This window comes from Aphis gossypii, unplaced genomic scaffold, assembly GCF_020184175.1.
Source record: "Aphis gossypii isolate Hap1 unplaced genomic scaffold, ASM2018417v2 Contig00225, whole genome shotgun sequence".
Taxonomy (NCBI): domain Eukaryota; kingdom Metazoa; phylum Arthropoda; class Insecta; order Hemiptera; family Aphididae; genus Aphis; species Aphis gossypii.
Window position 1 is genome coordinate 54099 of NW_026083033.1, and position 14874 is coordinate 68972.

The window sequence follows — 14874 nt, forward strand, 5'->3', positions numbered from 1 at the left end:
ATACGATAAATGTATGGACTTACCAGGTTTCTTGCTCATAAATTTGATTTTTATAATTTTTAGTCAAATTAGTTTCGGTGCTAAAACCTTGTATGTCCGGATAATAAGGACATACCAGGTTCTTGCACTGAATATAATAACCTGGTAAGTTCATTTTTGCTTATATCTCTGTATCTAATAATCGGACATACCAGTTTGTTACACCGAAATGTGTAGCTTTATATCCTCATTAGAAAACCGCAATAAAAATTTTTTTGAGAAAGTGGACATACCAGGTTGTTGCACTGAACCCTTCATTATACTATGTGTTTTAAAATTATGTCTAGTGATTTGCCTACCTATGTAAATGAGTGGTTGGGATTAACTTATTTTACAAGTTACTGTAACAAGACTAGTTTGAAAAGCTAATAAAATTAATTAAATCTGGTACCTTTTTGTGGTTATTTCTTAATTTACTCTGTATATATTTTTTTTCATTAATTCCTAGAAACAATCTTAATAGCATTTTGAAAAAAACCGTGTAATTTTCTTTTTACATATTATAATACTACACTTGGTACCTATGTGTTGTGCAGAACATTTTCTTAGGTTGCAAGCATTATCTTATAAAGTTATCTAAAATCTGTGATAATAATCTTATTAGATAGGTGCGTTACCTATTGTTTTAAATACATTATTACATACAGATAACTTCTTTTTATATATATTGTTTGAATATTTCATAATTTTTTAAGTGTTTTTATTTTACACCCACACACATCAGACATTTTTTATAATCGATTACTCATTAAGTAAAACACAAATGCCGTCCCACTTTAAATCAGACTGCGGACTGTCAGTTATGCATGAATTAAAGTAAAAGCATAACTGGTGTGGTTACAAGTTGTGTTTTTGTATAATGTCTGGTATTTTACATACCTATGTGAAAAAATGTTTGGATTAACTTACTGTAACAAGACTAGCTTGATTAAGCTAATGAATTAATTCAATTCTGTACCTTTTAATGAAAAGTATTTTAAACATTGTTTAAGTTATTTTTTTGTGGTTGTTTTTTAACTTACTATGTATGTTTTTTTTTTTTTTTACTAACTTAGAAATAATCAACTATCATTAATTATAGCATTTTGATAAGATTGCTATTTTTTTGTACAGGTACCTACTGTTGTGTAGAATATTTTCTTAGCATCCGAGAGATATCTCATAAAGTAGTCTAAAACCTGTGATATTATTATTATTAGATAGGTAGATTATTGTTTCAAATAACATCTTCTTATAGTTACTGTTTAAATATTTCATAATTTCTTAAGTGTTCTTATTCCACACATAGGTACCAGACATTTGTTAACAATAAAACTTGTTCACCTACCTAAACTCTATATTTAGTATTTCTGTATATTGTTTTAATTTCATCATTTTTGACAAAATAAACAGAAGAAATCAATATTATTATAATTAATAAGTCTGTATTCTTTAGGGATGCAATTGATGGCTATCCAGCGACAACACCGAGAACACGACACCCATTCTACATATTCATCATCCAGTGGACAACGGTGCCTATCTGAGTGCCAGTTACAGTATAAGCATATGTTTGTCATGTCTTCAGAATTCTCTAATAGATAGGTCTTTAAATATTCTCTATAAGTGTTAGGATCGAACTCTAAACTGAACTTGGAATTGTCCATAAATTTAAATGCGTAATATATAATATAAACTCCACAATTAAATGCATCATTTTGTTTTGGAACATTTTCAAACGGGCATGGAATCTGTGTTAACGATGGACATTCATGTGTGCCGTCACCGTAGATGACATCTGATTTCAATTTTAAATACTTTATTGAAACGATCTTTTGATGCTCGACTCTCTGTATCATATGGACTAATCGGGTCCATGATATAACACTCTTTGGTGTTGAAATTTATAAAGACTACAATCCAATGTCTACCAATTAACCATGGCAGGATAACCATACTGTTCTGATTGAAAGTAATTTTGTTATGCACTTCCCCAACTACTCTTTTTCCCAATAGCCATGCAACATCATTGCATGATAAAATGTGTGTGTTTTCTAAGCGCAGATTAAAAGCGTATGACTACAAACAAATATCTATAACAAAGTTACACAACCAATTTTCTTCAGACAATGTATCAAAATCTGGGAAATACAGGTCGTCCAAGATGTTACAATTTTTATAAATAAATAATAATTAACTATATTTTACAACTAGATAATGTTTATTTTTTGGCAACTTAATTGGTTTATAGTACGTCAAATCTTTAGGGAGCATATTGTCGTATAAATCTATAGATTTCACTGGTAGTCGAAACGGAGATTTATGACTGCCAGGTGTCGAAACGGATTTCATTAAACAATCATCCGACAATGGCTTACTTAAATCACAGACAACGTCATTAATAGGCTCATCAACAGTGAACCTAGTCTCATTGTCACATTCTATGACCACAATGTTATTTTTATCTGCTGTAATGGTCGAAGACTTTGGGATTTTTAACGACAGTGCTTTGAAAGGACGGTACTTGATGGGTTGGAGGTGTTTATGTTGTTTTTATTTTTTTCCCCAACTCTCTGTTTCATCTAAATGATTAAGGCTAGACAATTCTGAAATTTTTCTTTTTCCATTTTCTTTAGTAGTACTCTGTTTAGACTTAGTGTCAAAATCAAGCGCACGAGTGCACTTCCCTTTTCTAATATTGTACTTCATTTGTTTGTGTACATTCGTCACACGCTGTCTCATAAGTTTTAAAAACCGGCCGCACTTAAACCTGCGGTCGCCTTCTAGTATGTCTTGTTTGACTGTTTTAAACCAAGATTCAACGGTAGCATTACTCTGGCGGATTTCAATGCCATTGCTGAGTTTATTATTCATAATAGGTGTCCACAGTGCTAAGAAAGGTACACACTTAACTATAAACTGGTGTAAATATGATTCATCATAATATTCATTAATGCTTAAATTTTCAATATTTTCAGCACAATTTGAGACTTCAGATTTAACTTGTTCTTTGATTGACTGAAATCTACACAACATCATGGAATCACTCGTGTTGGATTCGCATAGAAATTTATTTATTTCCTTCGAGTGATCCTCACCTTCGTTGTTCGATTCAGTTGGCAATTGGTATATTTTATCATAACACTTGGCTCTCATTGTACTAATGGCATTTTTCGTGTGTCCTGTACCATAAGGTGACAACAGTATTACTGAAAATATTTTGAACCATTGTTCGACATCTGTCAAACTGGTTGTGTTAAAAAGTATGCATATCCAATCAATGACATCATTTCTTTTCGTTTTTTCTACAGTCATACGATGGTTTTTCTCAGATTGAAAATATGTGTAGACATGGTTTACTATAATTTTTGTGTAATGATTTGCACATATATTTATGATGGTGACATTAGATTCGTCGTGGTTTTCAACCAATACTCTGTAACACCAGTTAAGGTAGTCGAATATGGAAGTAAAACCATTCCATCCTATACACAAGGCATTCATTTGGGCATAACTGAAATCTGTCACGATATTTGTGAATACTGGCCAAGTCAGTTTGTGTTTCAAAACGAATGCTTTAAAAGCGTTCAGCCATTGTGAAATCGCAACAATGTCGTGGGCTGAACTAATCATTTCAACAACAGGGCACGTGACACTTGAGTCTCTAGGTAATGGGACATTAACAACTAGAACATAGTACAGAACTCTTTTGCTGTTCTTGTCAATTTTCCTGACCACTGTACCAGTTGCATCCAAATACCCAGTTACTGGTTTTTGTTTTTTAATCAGATTTTTTAGTATGTCCAACTGCTCGTTACTATAACAGTGAACGGACGGTATGCCGACATGCTTTACAAAGTTGTTTTCTTTGTCATTACACATCAATACTAGGTCATGAAAATCATCTTTATCATAATCATCGGCACTTAAGGCCTCTGATCTGATTTTTCTGACGACGTCATCCGATTTAATGCCTTGCAAATTACCACAATTCAACTGAGTGGGTGATGCCATGTCAACAGCGTCCGACCTGAAGGAAAACGCTTTTGTCTTTTTTAGCGCTTCTTTGTGTAAGTCTCGCTGAATCCCTTTTACGTGGTTCGTGAGACCATTGTCTTCTGGATTGTGATGGTAATTTAAACCAGAACTATATACTTCCGCCAGAAACACTTGGTTTTGAAGCTGGACTTTAATTCTAAAAAGTTTGCACCCCTCGTGGCTACAATACATGTACACATTGCAATGGTTTTCAAAATATCTAACCCTTTTTGCATTAACAACGCATGTATTGTTCACAGTTCTAATGAGCTTTCTGAACATAATAGGATATTTATTCTTATCCAAACGTTTTTCACACCGCTAATATGTGTATATAACATATGAGACCACTCTACACGTGAAAATGTGAAAGTTCCTTCAAAAAACTCACATTCACAGCTATTGTATTCTTTTGGAAAACAGTTTATTGTTTTCAAAGGCAGCACAACACCACACTTGACCGGGGTTTTCTTAAAATAGGCATTTTTAAGGGGACTTGGCACAAGTCCAGCATTTTTTCTGCATTCCAATTTATTCGGTGTAACAAAATCAGATTCAACCCTTATGCTTTCTGGTAGAATTGGAGTACTACAAGGTATGAGTGGATTTCCTATCATCCAACTGCAATTACTTTGGGGCGATACACTTGTGTATTCAAGAGAAACGTGGTCTTTATGCACTAGTTCAGGCTCTGTGTGATCAGAATATGAAGTGCAATTTTCAATACTAGAATTTTCATTAAAATAAACACTATTTGAATTCATAATGTCTGTGTCATCTGATGGATTACACAAAGACATGTCAAAGTGTTTTTTACATTTCCTATACAATTTAATACGGTTAACATGATTTGCAGCTACTTTAATGTGTTTACATATGGCATTTAGAATTGCGACATTGTAATTTAAGAAATCACTAGACGTATAGTTACAACTTTCAATACATTTTATTATTGTATTATTCATTTCTGACACATTACATAAATCAGTATTGTTCATACTTGTAATACGTTTACGAAGAGATGAAGTGTTTCTATTGATAGCATTTGTAATTGATTTTTTTAAACCATTATCATTTTCTTTATTAAAGATGATATTGCAAATATTAGTTACACAACTGTCAGAAACTGAGACATTTCCAAAATTTAAATTTGGATATTGATTCTTAATATAGTGAGCTACCTCATCCAATTTTTTGTTTAAACTCATTTTAAACCTTATAAATAATTTTTTTCTGTGTCTGAATTACAAATTCGTTCACACTTTTATCTGCCTGAGTAAGACCTCTTCGACTTTTTGCTGTCTGAGTTTACCCTCTTCGACTATTTCGTGTCTGAATTAACAACAATTCGTAGGCACTTTTTGTTGTCTGAGTTTACCCTCTTCGACTATTTCGTGTCTGAATTAACAACAATTCGTAGGCACTTTTTGTTGTCTGAGTTTACCCTCTTCGACAACTAAAATTATAACTAAAACTACAGCTACAACTATACTTAAAACTACTTTTTTTTTTGTTAACTACAACTACAACTACCACTAAAACTACTTTTTTTTGGTTTTATTTTTCTACTTTTTTTGGGGTTATTTTTCTTTTTTTTTAACTACAGCTAAAACTAGAACTAACACTAATACTAACTACAACTATTACGAGAGTTGATGTGATGCTGCTGTAAATAAGGCAATATGCTGCTGTGCGAAAATGGTTCGGAAAAAGCAGGATGACAACACCTGACAAGTTTAAAATAGATAGGTTTTTATTTAAAATTACAAAAATATATTATATTCAAAAATTATACACTCCTATTTTAATTCGCCATTGAACTTGTGAATACTGTGACAATAGTAGACATAGTTATTACAATTAAAATAATTTAAGCATACACATATTAAATAAAGTTATGATTACAATTCGATACAATAATGTCAAATATATTAAGTGTAGATCAATTATGCCACTATGATAATTAATTCATATTTTCAAACAAACCTAAACTAAGTTAATTTCATAATTTATTTATTCTAAAAAAATAACCTTGTCCGTACTGACAAGTAACACTTTTTCAAACATATAAATAAAGTATATAAATGTATTTATTTATTAAACATGTAAACAAGTAACATTTTATTCAACTTAGGTAACAACACATGGAAATGTGTTGCCTTGAACAATACAAATTTGGTTCATAATTATAATCTTATGTATTAAATCTAAAATGTGAAAAGGATACAACAGTATTGTGTTCAATAACAGATTCAACGATAATTTCTTGTCATAGATCATAATGCTTTAACAGTAAATGTAGACAGCTGGAATGGATAAATGATTTATTCTTGTCATCAAATTAATTTGTACATATGCATTGAAATCCGCTATTCATGCTGAAACTCAATTAAAAAATATACAATTCTATAAGCTATAAAGGAATATACTTACTGATACATACATATTGTATAATTATAAGGATAATGGTTTATAAAAAAAAAAAGACATTTAAACACTTTACAACACTACAATGAATTACATGGGGATAACCTAAAACTATTCAGGATATATGTTGTTTTTTGAGGAAAAACGATTTAAGATCTCCCATATTTCCAGTGGTTAGGCCTCTTAAGGGCGCCAAATTTTTTTTGCAATGGGGTGCAAAATGTCTAAATACGTCACTACATAGTTGAATAGTTCTTAAGCATTACATTTTTATATTTATATTCCAAATAAATGTATTAATATTCATTATAACTTAGACAATACATTAGGTAATATTTCACAATAAATATGGTTCTATATACTGTGATGTAAACATACCATGGAAAAATCATAATACAATAATTAGTGACTACTCAGGTGACTACTCATCACTGTGTGGATAGGGAAACAGAATATGACATAGGTATTACATACTTAAATAATGAGTAAAAGACTTACATCTCTATAACTATTCAGTACATAGCAGTAGTTAGTACAGTAGACAGAAGTTATACATACCTGTTTCCGTAAAAATTGATGTTTTAAATACTTCAACAAGAAAAATTACATGTTTAAACGTTAGACGTGAGTTAGATTATAATATTGTATAGTCTTTAAAGGAATTTTGAATTTATAACCTAACTTTCCATTATTATTGATTTACAATATTATGTCAGTATGTTCGGTATAATTATTGTGGTAATAACGCCAATAGAAATTATTTATAAATATACTTTTAAAACAATACAATTTACAACAATTACTGTGTAACATAGGGCGACATCTACTTGACGGTTTCGGTGCAATAGTACGACACCCCTGAACTTTTATGAAATGCAACACAACGTACAAGGCTTCTTATCACTAGTCGTCCGAGTAAATAGTCCCCTAGCTATGGTCCCCCAACTTCACACACGTTGTTTTGCTTACTAGCTAAAATATAAAGGTTTATCAACACTGTATTTCATCATTGTTATCTTAACCTATTTAAATGCTTTTTTTAATTATTGCTTAATTTAATTTATGTATTAATTTTTCTGTTTTACTTATTATCTATGGCTATTTTCTTAACTTAATTCTTACGAACTAAAATCTCTTATTTTATGAAAATTCATTAAAGCCTAATACAACAGTACACTAATAAAGAAAATAAATTAAGTTTGATAAACAACTGTACTTTTTTGTATAATATGTAAAGTATAATTCTTAAATTCAACATAAATACCTTCAATTCTAATCGCTGGTTCATGACTGGAGCTGATACAACTGAAACTAGTACTGGATCATTGGTTTTGAACTATTACAACACAAGAAATAATCAACCAAAAATTCAATATCATTTATTAATTAGTAATTACTTAATTTTATAAAATTGCAAATACCTTCAATTGCCATGGGTATGAAATCTTTATTTGCAAATTGATTTTGATTTTCTGTAGTACCTAGGTGCAGACAAAAAAAAACAGCACCATGGTGGTTGTTTTTTTTCATTATTTTAAATTTGTAAATATATTATGTTACAAGATAAAAGTCTAATTTATGAATAAAAGACAAAAATAAAACCTAGGTAATCCAATAGTATGATTATTTTTTACCTTAATTCTATTTTTATGTCTACTTATAAAGAAAAATAATTTAATTTTACACTTTTATCATGTTTTTGTATTGGCGGAAAAATATCGGTAGGGTTAAATGTTGCATGGCTTTTGAATAGATTTGTTGTCATTTTCTTTTTTTGATAAAAATATTATTAATAATTTAAATTTATATATTTTAAATTAAATACCAAGGTAGGTAGGTATACTCTATATTCTAATACTTGTTATAGTCCATAGATATTTATACAATAAATAATAATTTAGTATTTATCTTTTTTCATTTCAATATTATCAACTAAAGATTCGTTTTCTCGTTTTTGTGAAGAATAATTTGATAAAACATTGCCTGAATTCGTATTTTTTAATTTTACAATTTTACACGATGTTAAATGGCATTTCCAATTTATATCGTTCAAATTTAATTTTTTTTTTTGCCACATTAAGAAACCACACTAGACATTTTGGTACAAGTTTAAAAACAAATAAAATAGAAATATCGTACACATATATTTTCACACTTTATCAATAAAAAAAAAAAAACAATTTATTATAAAAATAATAAAACGTTAATTTCAGATTTGAAGACACAAGCTGTATGTCTTAACCGTCTAGTTGTATGTAGTAGTTAATAATTTTTGTTCTAGAGAACCCTGTGTGAGTGCGTCGCGTGACCAATAATTGAATCAGTCATTAGTGTAATTTCCCATAAATCTAAAAATAATTTTCAAGTTTTTTCATACTAAATTAATACCCATTTAATATTTCATAATAATGTATAATAGCATTTATTATACAATTATTACCATTTATAATCAATGATAATTAATGATGATAATCGATTTCATTTTTTGTGTATTTCTTGTTTTGTTCGAATAAATCAAAGAAATTTAAATTTATACAAAATTATATTATTCTTATTTTACAAAAATATATAATCTTGGATAACACCACTAGTTTAATTATAACAATACTATATTATTTATTATATTTTCACTGTGGTTGCTGCGTAAAATACCGTGAACTATCTGTAGTAACCGCTGTAGTAGATTTAGAAATGAATTGGGTATACAATTGGTAATTTTAAAATATAGTTATCTGCATTTTCTAACGCAATCACACTGTACACGCTACGACACTATAAATAGATCGTTCGCGTTATTTGTAATATTATGTTCACTGCTCCTTCTTATCTTAACTAAAAAATTATAATTTTTTTATACTTAAAACCTACCAACGCTAGGGGGTGCCCACCCTCTAAATTAGGTGTGGTAGCCGCCACACCTAACATATAGGTTCGGCGCCACTGCTAAGATACATAATTTAAGAGTAGATATGATGATTAATTACCGAAGTCTAATTCGAAATAATAAAACGACATAATAGCAGAAGTAACTTCCTCAACAGGAACAGCACGAGGACGTGTCCTCCACGACGAATCATTATTGTTACTAATTAAAAAAATGTATTTATTTATTATTAATAATAAGTAAAATGGTACTAACGAAAACAAATAATAATAAATAATAAAAGTATTAGCTTATAATTAAAATTTGAAAAAATAGTTGAGCGTAAATCTACAAAATTTTAAAACAAAATAGATATTTAAAATTAGATTATAAATTTATAATATCATTGAAGTATCGGGGTTTAAACAACGGATCAAAGCTACAGAATTTAACAACGGCCAACCATAGAAAAATCATTATCTGGTAATTTTAATTTAAGTGCTAAACATTTTAGAACGTAATTTTGGATGTTTTCAAGTTAATTCATCCAAACCTAACCACGTGGTCATACATTATATTTTAGTATATTTTATAATATTATTTGCATATTTAATCATATTAGGTACATATTTGTAAATAATTATAGTTATTTAAATTTCAAATAATTGAGTATACATTTTACCAACATTTAAACTTTAAAGTAAGTATAAATAATTAAATTACTTAATAGACCTAACCTAACCTTACGTAGTTATACACAAATTGATAAAATAAATTTAATCATTAACAAAATTTAATTAGAAAAATGGATTTTACTAATAAAGAACTTGCTATGATCGCATTACTGCTTGATGAGGACGAGCAAGTAGCCCAAGAGCCTCGTAGTTACCGAGTTCACTCTGCTTGGAAGAAGCGTGAGAATGAAGGAAAGTTCCAAACTTTATACAAGGAGCTGATGGACGACGAAACTAAATTTCACGAATATTTTAGAATGTCCATGCACTGCTTTAATGTCTTGTTTAAAAAAATCGAAAAGTACATAAAAAAAAAAAAGATACAAATTTCAGGAAATGTATACCACCTAACCACCGTTTAGCTGTTTGTTAAGGTAAAAAATTAACATTCAGTGAACGATTGAATTTAACTTGTGTATTATTTAACTGTATTTTAATAGATACCTAAATTGTATAGTAAAAACATCTTATGAAATGTAAAAGAAAATATCAAGTTTGTAATTTGTATTGATAAAAACAAAAAATTAAGAATTAACCCATATTAAAAAATATTTTTCTATCTTAAGACTGATGATAATTACATATTTAAAATAATAATAATAATACTTAATATTCAAAATAAAAATAATAACCTTGAACATTTTTAAGAATACTTTTCCTGTAGGTGAAAACAATTGTTATACTAATAGTAATATATAAAATTAAAAGAAATAATACAAATAGTAAACATATACATAAACATATTTAATTTAATTAATATTAAACTTAAATTTTGAAGAATAATTACTAATTATACAGATTAAAATTAACCCATATTTAAGGAGTGTGGTTGTTCATCATTGCTCTCGCGAGGAGTCGCTTCAGTTAAGTTTTGTTGTATGATCGCTGATAATTTTGATGTACTTCAGGTTCAGGGACATGTGCTGAATCCAGACGTTATTATTTTGTGAAGGTGAATGTATGAACGTTGACTTTGGTTACTGATTATTTGTTGCATTTCAATATCTTGAAAGGCAGTAAAAATCTTAGTTTTAGCTAGATTGACATGGTATGGATCAAACGACCTAAGCGTGGCTGCTATTCCCATCAAAAATACATCAAGATGGTCCTTTTCTTTAACATTTTTTTCACGTTCTTTGTTTTCTAAAATATACCTCATCAGCGTTGATGAGGCTGTTTCTTGGTCCTTTTTTTTTTTTATTCCGCTAGCGCCAATTCGAGGAGATCCACGTTGAATACTGTTGTGGTTCTATTGGTGTGGAATGCTGCACTATATTATCTGCACTATCATTAGAAATTTGGTTTTCAGAGATAATACTTATATAATTAAGTCCAATATTTTCTGGTACTTCATATTCATCTTCTTCTTCGGAATTGGGTACTGCGAATTTCGATGTTTGTAGTAGTTGGTCTTTCTTGAAAATAAGGTTTTAAAAACTAAGTTGGTCTTCATATTTATATTTTAGTATTTTTTTTGATGTTTGACTACTTGAAGTCTTTTTTTTTATTTAAAACTTTTCTATACTGGTCTCTTATATTTGACCACCTAGCTTTACAACACACAGTACCTAAAATTAAAAAAAAAAAAACTAGTATCATAACTAGGTTAAGAGTCTTATAGTTACGTAAAACGAAGTAAACTAATAATTGGACATGTGAATTTAATGCACTAAAATACCTTAAAAATGCATTTGAAATGTCAGAAAAAATGCAATAAAATATGCATAAAAATTTATTTATTTAATAAAAAAAAAATTAGATCTAATTTGGATTTTGATTTTGAAGTTGATTTATTCTTTAATAATACTATTCGCCTGAATTATTTTTAAAAGGTTTTTAAAGATGTAAATTGACGGAATTTAAGTAAAAATACCGGAAAATGAACTAAAAAGGAAAATATGCCCTAAAAAATTAAAAACGTTAAAAATGCAAAAAAAAATTAAAATATAAATTTCATAAATAGATTTGTTGTTACATAATCCAAATTATGTTCTTACAAAGCTATACTTACGCGTTTCACAATCACTAAAAAAAATTGCACTCTCCCAAAAATTCACAGCTTTACTAATAATGTACTATTCATTATTATTATAATCATAAATGATTGAAAATTACTATTTATGTATTAATTTACAAATATATATATATTTTGTATTAAATTAAACTTATTCAAAATTAATCGATTAAAAACATAAATTATAAAAAAATAAAAATGAAACCATGCTCTTTGTAGTTTTAATAATTCCAAGCCTAGTCTTTATATATGTATTATCATAATTCAGAACTAAAAAGAAAATTATAAAATAAATTTCAGATTTTTGGCGACTGGAGAATATTAATTGTTAATATAATTTTAAAATGTACGCCAAAGGTATAAGTGTATGAATTAACAAAAAAAATGATAATACTCATATTAATTAAGCCAATTGCTATGTCATCATCTTCTTGGTTGGTTCAATATATATTTCCAACAACATAAGAGTAATTTTTTTTTCTATACGCATTATGAAACAGGAATCCCAGGACCAACTGCTTCAGTTTGGAACAATATTTCCCAAATAAACACATTAAAAACAGATGATGGAAAACCAAAGTTAACACCAAATTCTATTTATAGTATGGTGTGTAAAAGTTATTATAATATTAAAGAGTTACTAGGAGTTGTATCTCAGTTATCAACAGTCAATGCCGTAGACAGGAATTTTATATGGGGGGGGGGGGGGGTTTATTATAATAATAACATGTTATAGTAAATTAAGAAAAATTAACACATTATTTATATTTTTATATCTTTATTTTAGTGTCTTATAAGTTATAAGTTATAATATCAGATCTATTTTTCTTTTTTTTTTTGCTAGTTCGTCCAGTACTTCTTCTGGCGTTATTTCGATATTTCGATAGTAGCTTAAGAGCACCAATCCATTTAAACGATCCTATTTAGAGTAGTGTTTAATTAATAAAATGAAAATAAATATATATTATTATAACATACTTCTTTCATGCTATTTCTAAGATAGGTCTTTACTCTTTTCAAACTGGAAAAAGTTCTTTCAGGCGTGGCAGTAGACACTGGCAGTGTGCACAAAATTTTTAACAGTGTAAATATATTTGGGAAAATGATAGGATCACAATGCTTAATAGCATCTAATGCATTTGATGTAATCACTTCATCACTACCAACTGCTACACACTTGCCCTTTTGTTTCCAAATTTGTAGCTCACAGATTGCTGTAGTCAAATCAATTTGTGGTAGATAAAAAGAAACCAGAGCCTCAAAATCTGTATGATCCGAATTAGTGTCATCAAACAAACACTGAAAACCTGAAATATTGTTTTGATTGTTTAGAATTAAAATATATAAGAAATTAATCATTGATATAGTTTTCGATACTTATACCTTTGAAAATATTTTGGTGAGCCAAGAATCTTTCATTTAATTGATATATAAAAGATTCGATGAAAGGGATACATATAGAGACCGATAATAGTCTTCAGGATCATCACTTGATATTATAGTAGTAGAACGGTGTTTTTGACGGTTTGCTAACCGTTTGACTGATATTTCAAAGTCTAACATCTCAGCCAATCTCTATTTAAAAATATAATTATAGTTAAAAAAATGAACATTAAAATTGAATTTAAGGCATTCATTACTTGAGCTTCTTTGAAAATTTTTTTAAATTCATGATTTACATTTTCCCTTAAATTGTCAAGAACCTTGATACTGATATTGGCCAAACTGATCATTTCTCTCAAATCTATGTTTTTTTTTTGCAGCTGTTTACATAGTGGCAAACCAAATGAAAATATAACCTATTCAACAAAAATAAAATTCAAACTAATATAATTTAATTGTGATTATTAAGTAGAATTTAATATATAGGTAAGGAAAAAAATTAATACTTTTATAACTTGAAGAGCCACAAGAAATTCCGAATCAATTGCATTTAATAACATGCTTGCATCAGTACTTGTACCACTACCATCATTCCATTCAGATATGTTATTTAGTGCAGTAACAACACAAGGGAATAACTCAATAAAATCATTGATGGCGTCATATCTTTGTACCCACCTTGTCATACACAGACGTTTTAAAGATTTTACATTAGGTTGCCAATCACCATTATTGATAACTTCTAAAAGTTCGTGATTTCGTTTGGGGAAATTAAAAAAACAATAATATTTTTCAACAATTCCGAGGCAATTCCTTATCGATGGAATATTACATGCAGATGACACTGCTAAGTTGAGCGAGTGTGCAGCACAATGGACGTATAAAGCTCTAGGATGCTTAGAGCGTATAACTGTTTGAGCTCCTTTAAAACGACCAGCCATATTTGCTGCACCATCGTACCCTTGGCCAAATAAAAAATCACAATCTACCCCACATGAATTTAGCCCTAAAAGTTAAATCATACTATATTATTTTATTTATTTATTTTAATTATAAATATAGAACTATTCATATAAATATATAATATATAGGTAGAACTTACAATTGCTGATGCCAAATCATTTCCAGTTAAGCTACTAATTTCATAAAATTTTAAAAAATCCTCATTTATTTCAATATTAGAACCAGTGCCACTTAAGTAGCGTACACATATTGTCAATTGTTCTGATACCGACACATCTGTAGTTTCATCAGCCATCACCGAAAAGCATTGAGACTTATTAACTTTATCAACCAGTTTTTTTGTTAAAATATCTCCACAAATGTTAATTATCTCGTTTTGAATTTGGGGACTTAAATACTTATTTCTTGTATCTGACTCAAGGTGTGACTTTAAT

General features: G+C 28.9%; 1 protein-coding gene and 1 pseudogene across 1 annotated transcript; one reads left to right on the top strand and one right to left on the bottom strand.

Annotated features, from left to right (window-relative positions):
• The first annotated feature begins 2235 nt into the window (after positions 1 to 2235).
• LOC126553385 (uncharacterized) lies at positions 2236 to 3278 on the top strand (annotated as a pseudogene).
• An 8007-nt stretch (positions 3279 to 11285) lies between these two features.
• Positions 11286 to 14418, bottom strand: LOC126553386 (52 kDa repressor of the inhibitor of the protein kinase-like). The gene is made up of 5 exons (XM_050208556.1): positions 13984 to 14418; positions 13735 to 13893; positions 13585 to 13669; positions 13073 to 13401; positions 11286 to 11495 (listed from the first exon to the last, which is right to left on the bottom strand). The coding sequence occupies exons 1-5, from the start codon at positions 14416 to 14418 to the stop codon at positions 11286 to 11288; spliced, it is 1218 nt and encodes a 405-aa protein (XP_050064513.1).
• Positions 14419 to 14874: the final 456 nt, after the last annotated feature.

Excerpts from the sequence above, each read along its gene's own strand:
- LOC126553386 (XM_050208556.1), bottom strand. The coding sequence starts at position 14,418 with ATGGCTGGTCGTTTTAAAGGAGCTCAAACAGTTATACGCTCTAAGCAT. Across the intron at positions 13,894-13,983 it reads TGGCTCTTCAAGTTATAAAA|GTTATATTTTCATTTGGTTT; the intron begins GTATTAATTTTT and ends TTTGTTGAATAG. Across the intron at positions 13,670-13,734 it reads AAATTTTCAAAGAAGCTCAA|AGATTGGCTGAGATGTTAGA; the intron begins GTAATGAATGCC and ends ATTTTTAAATAG.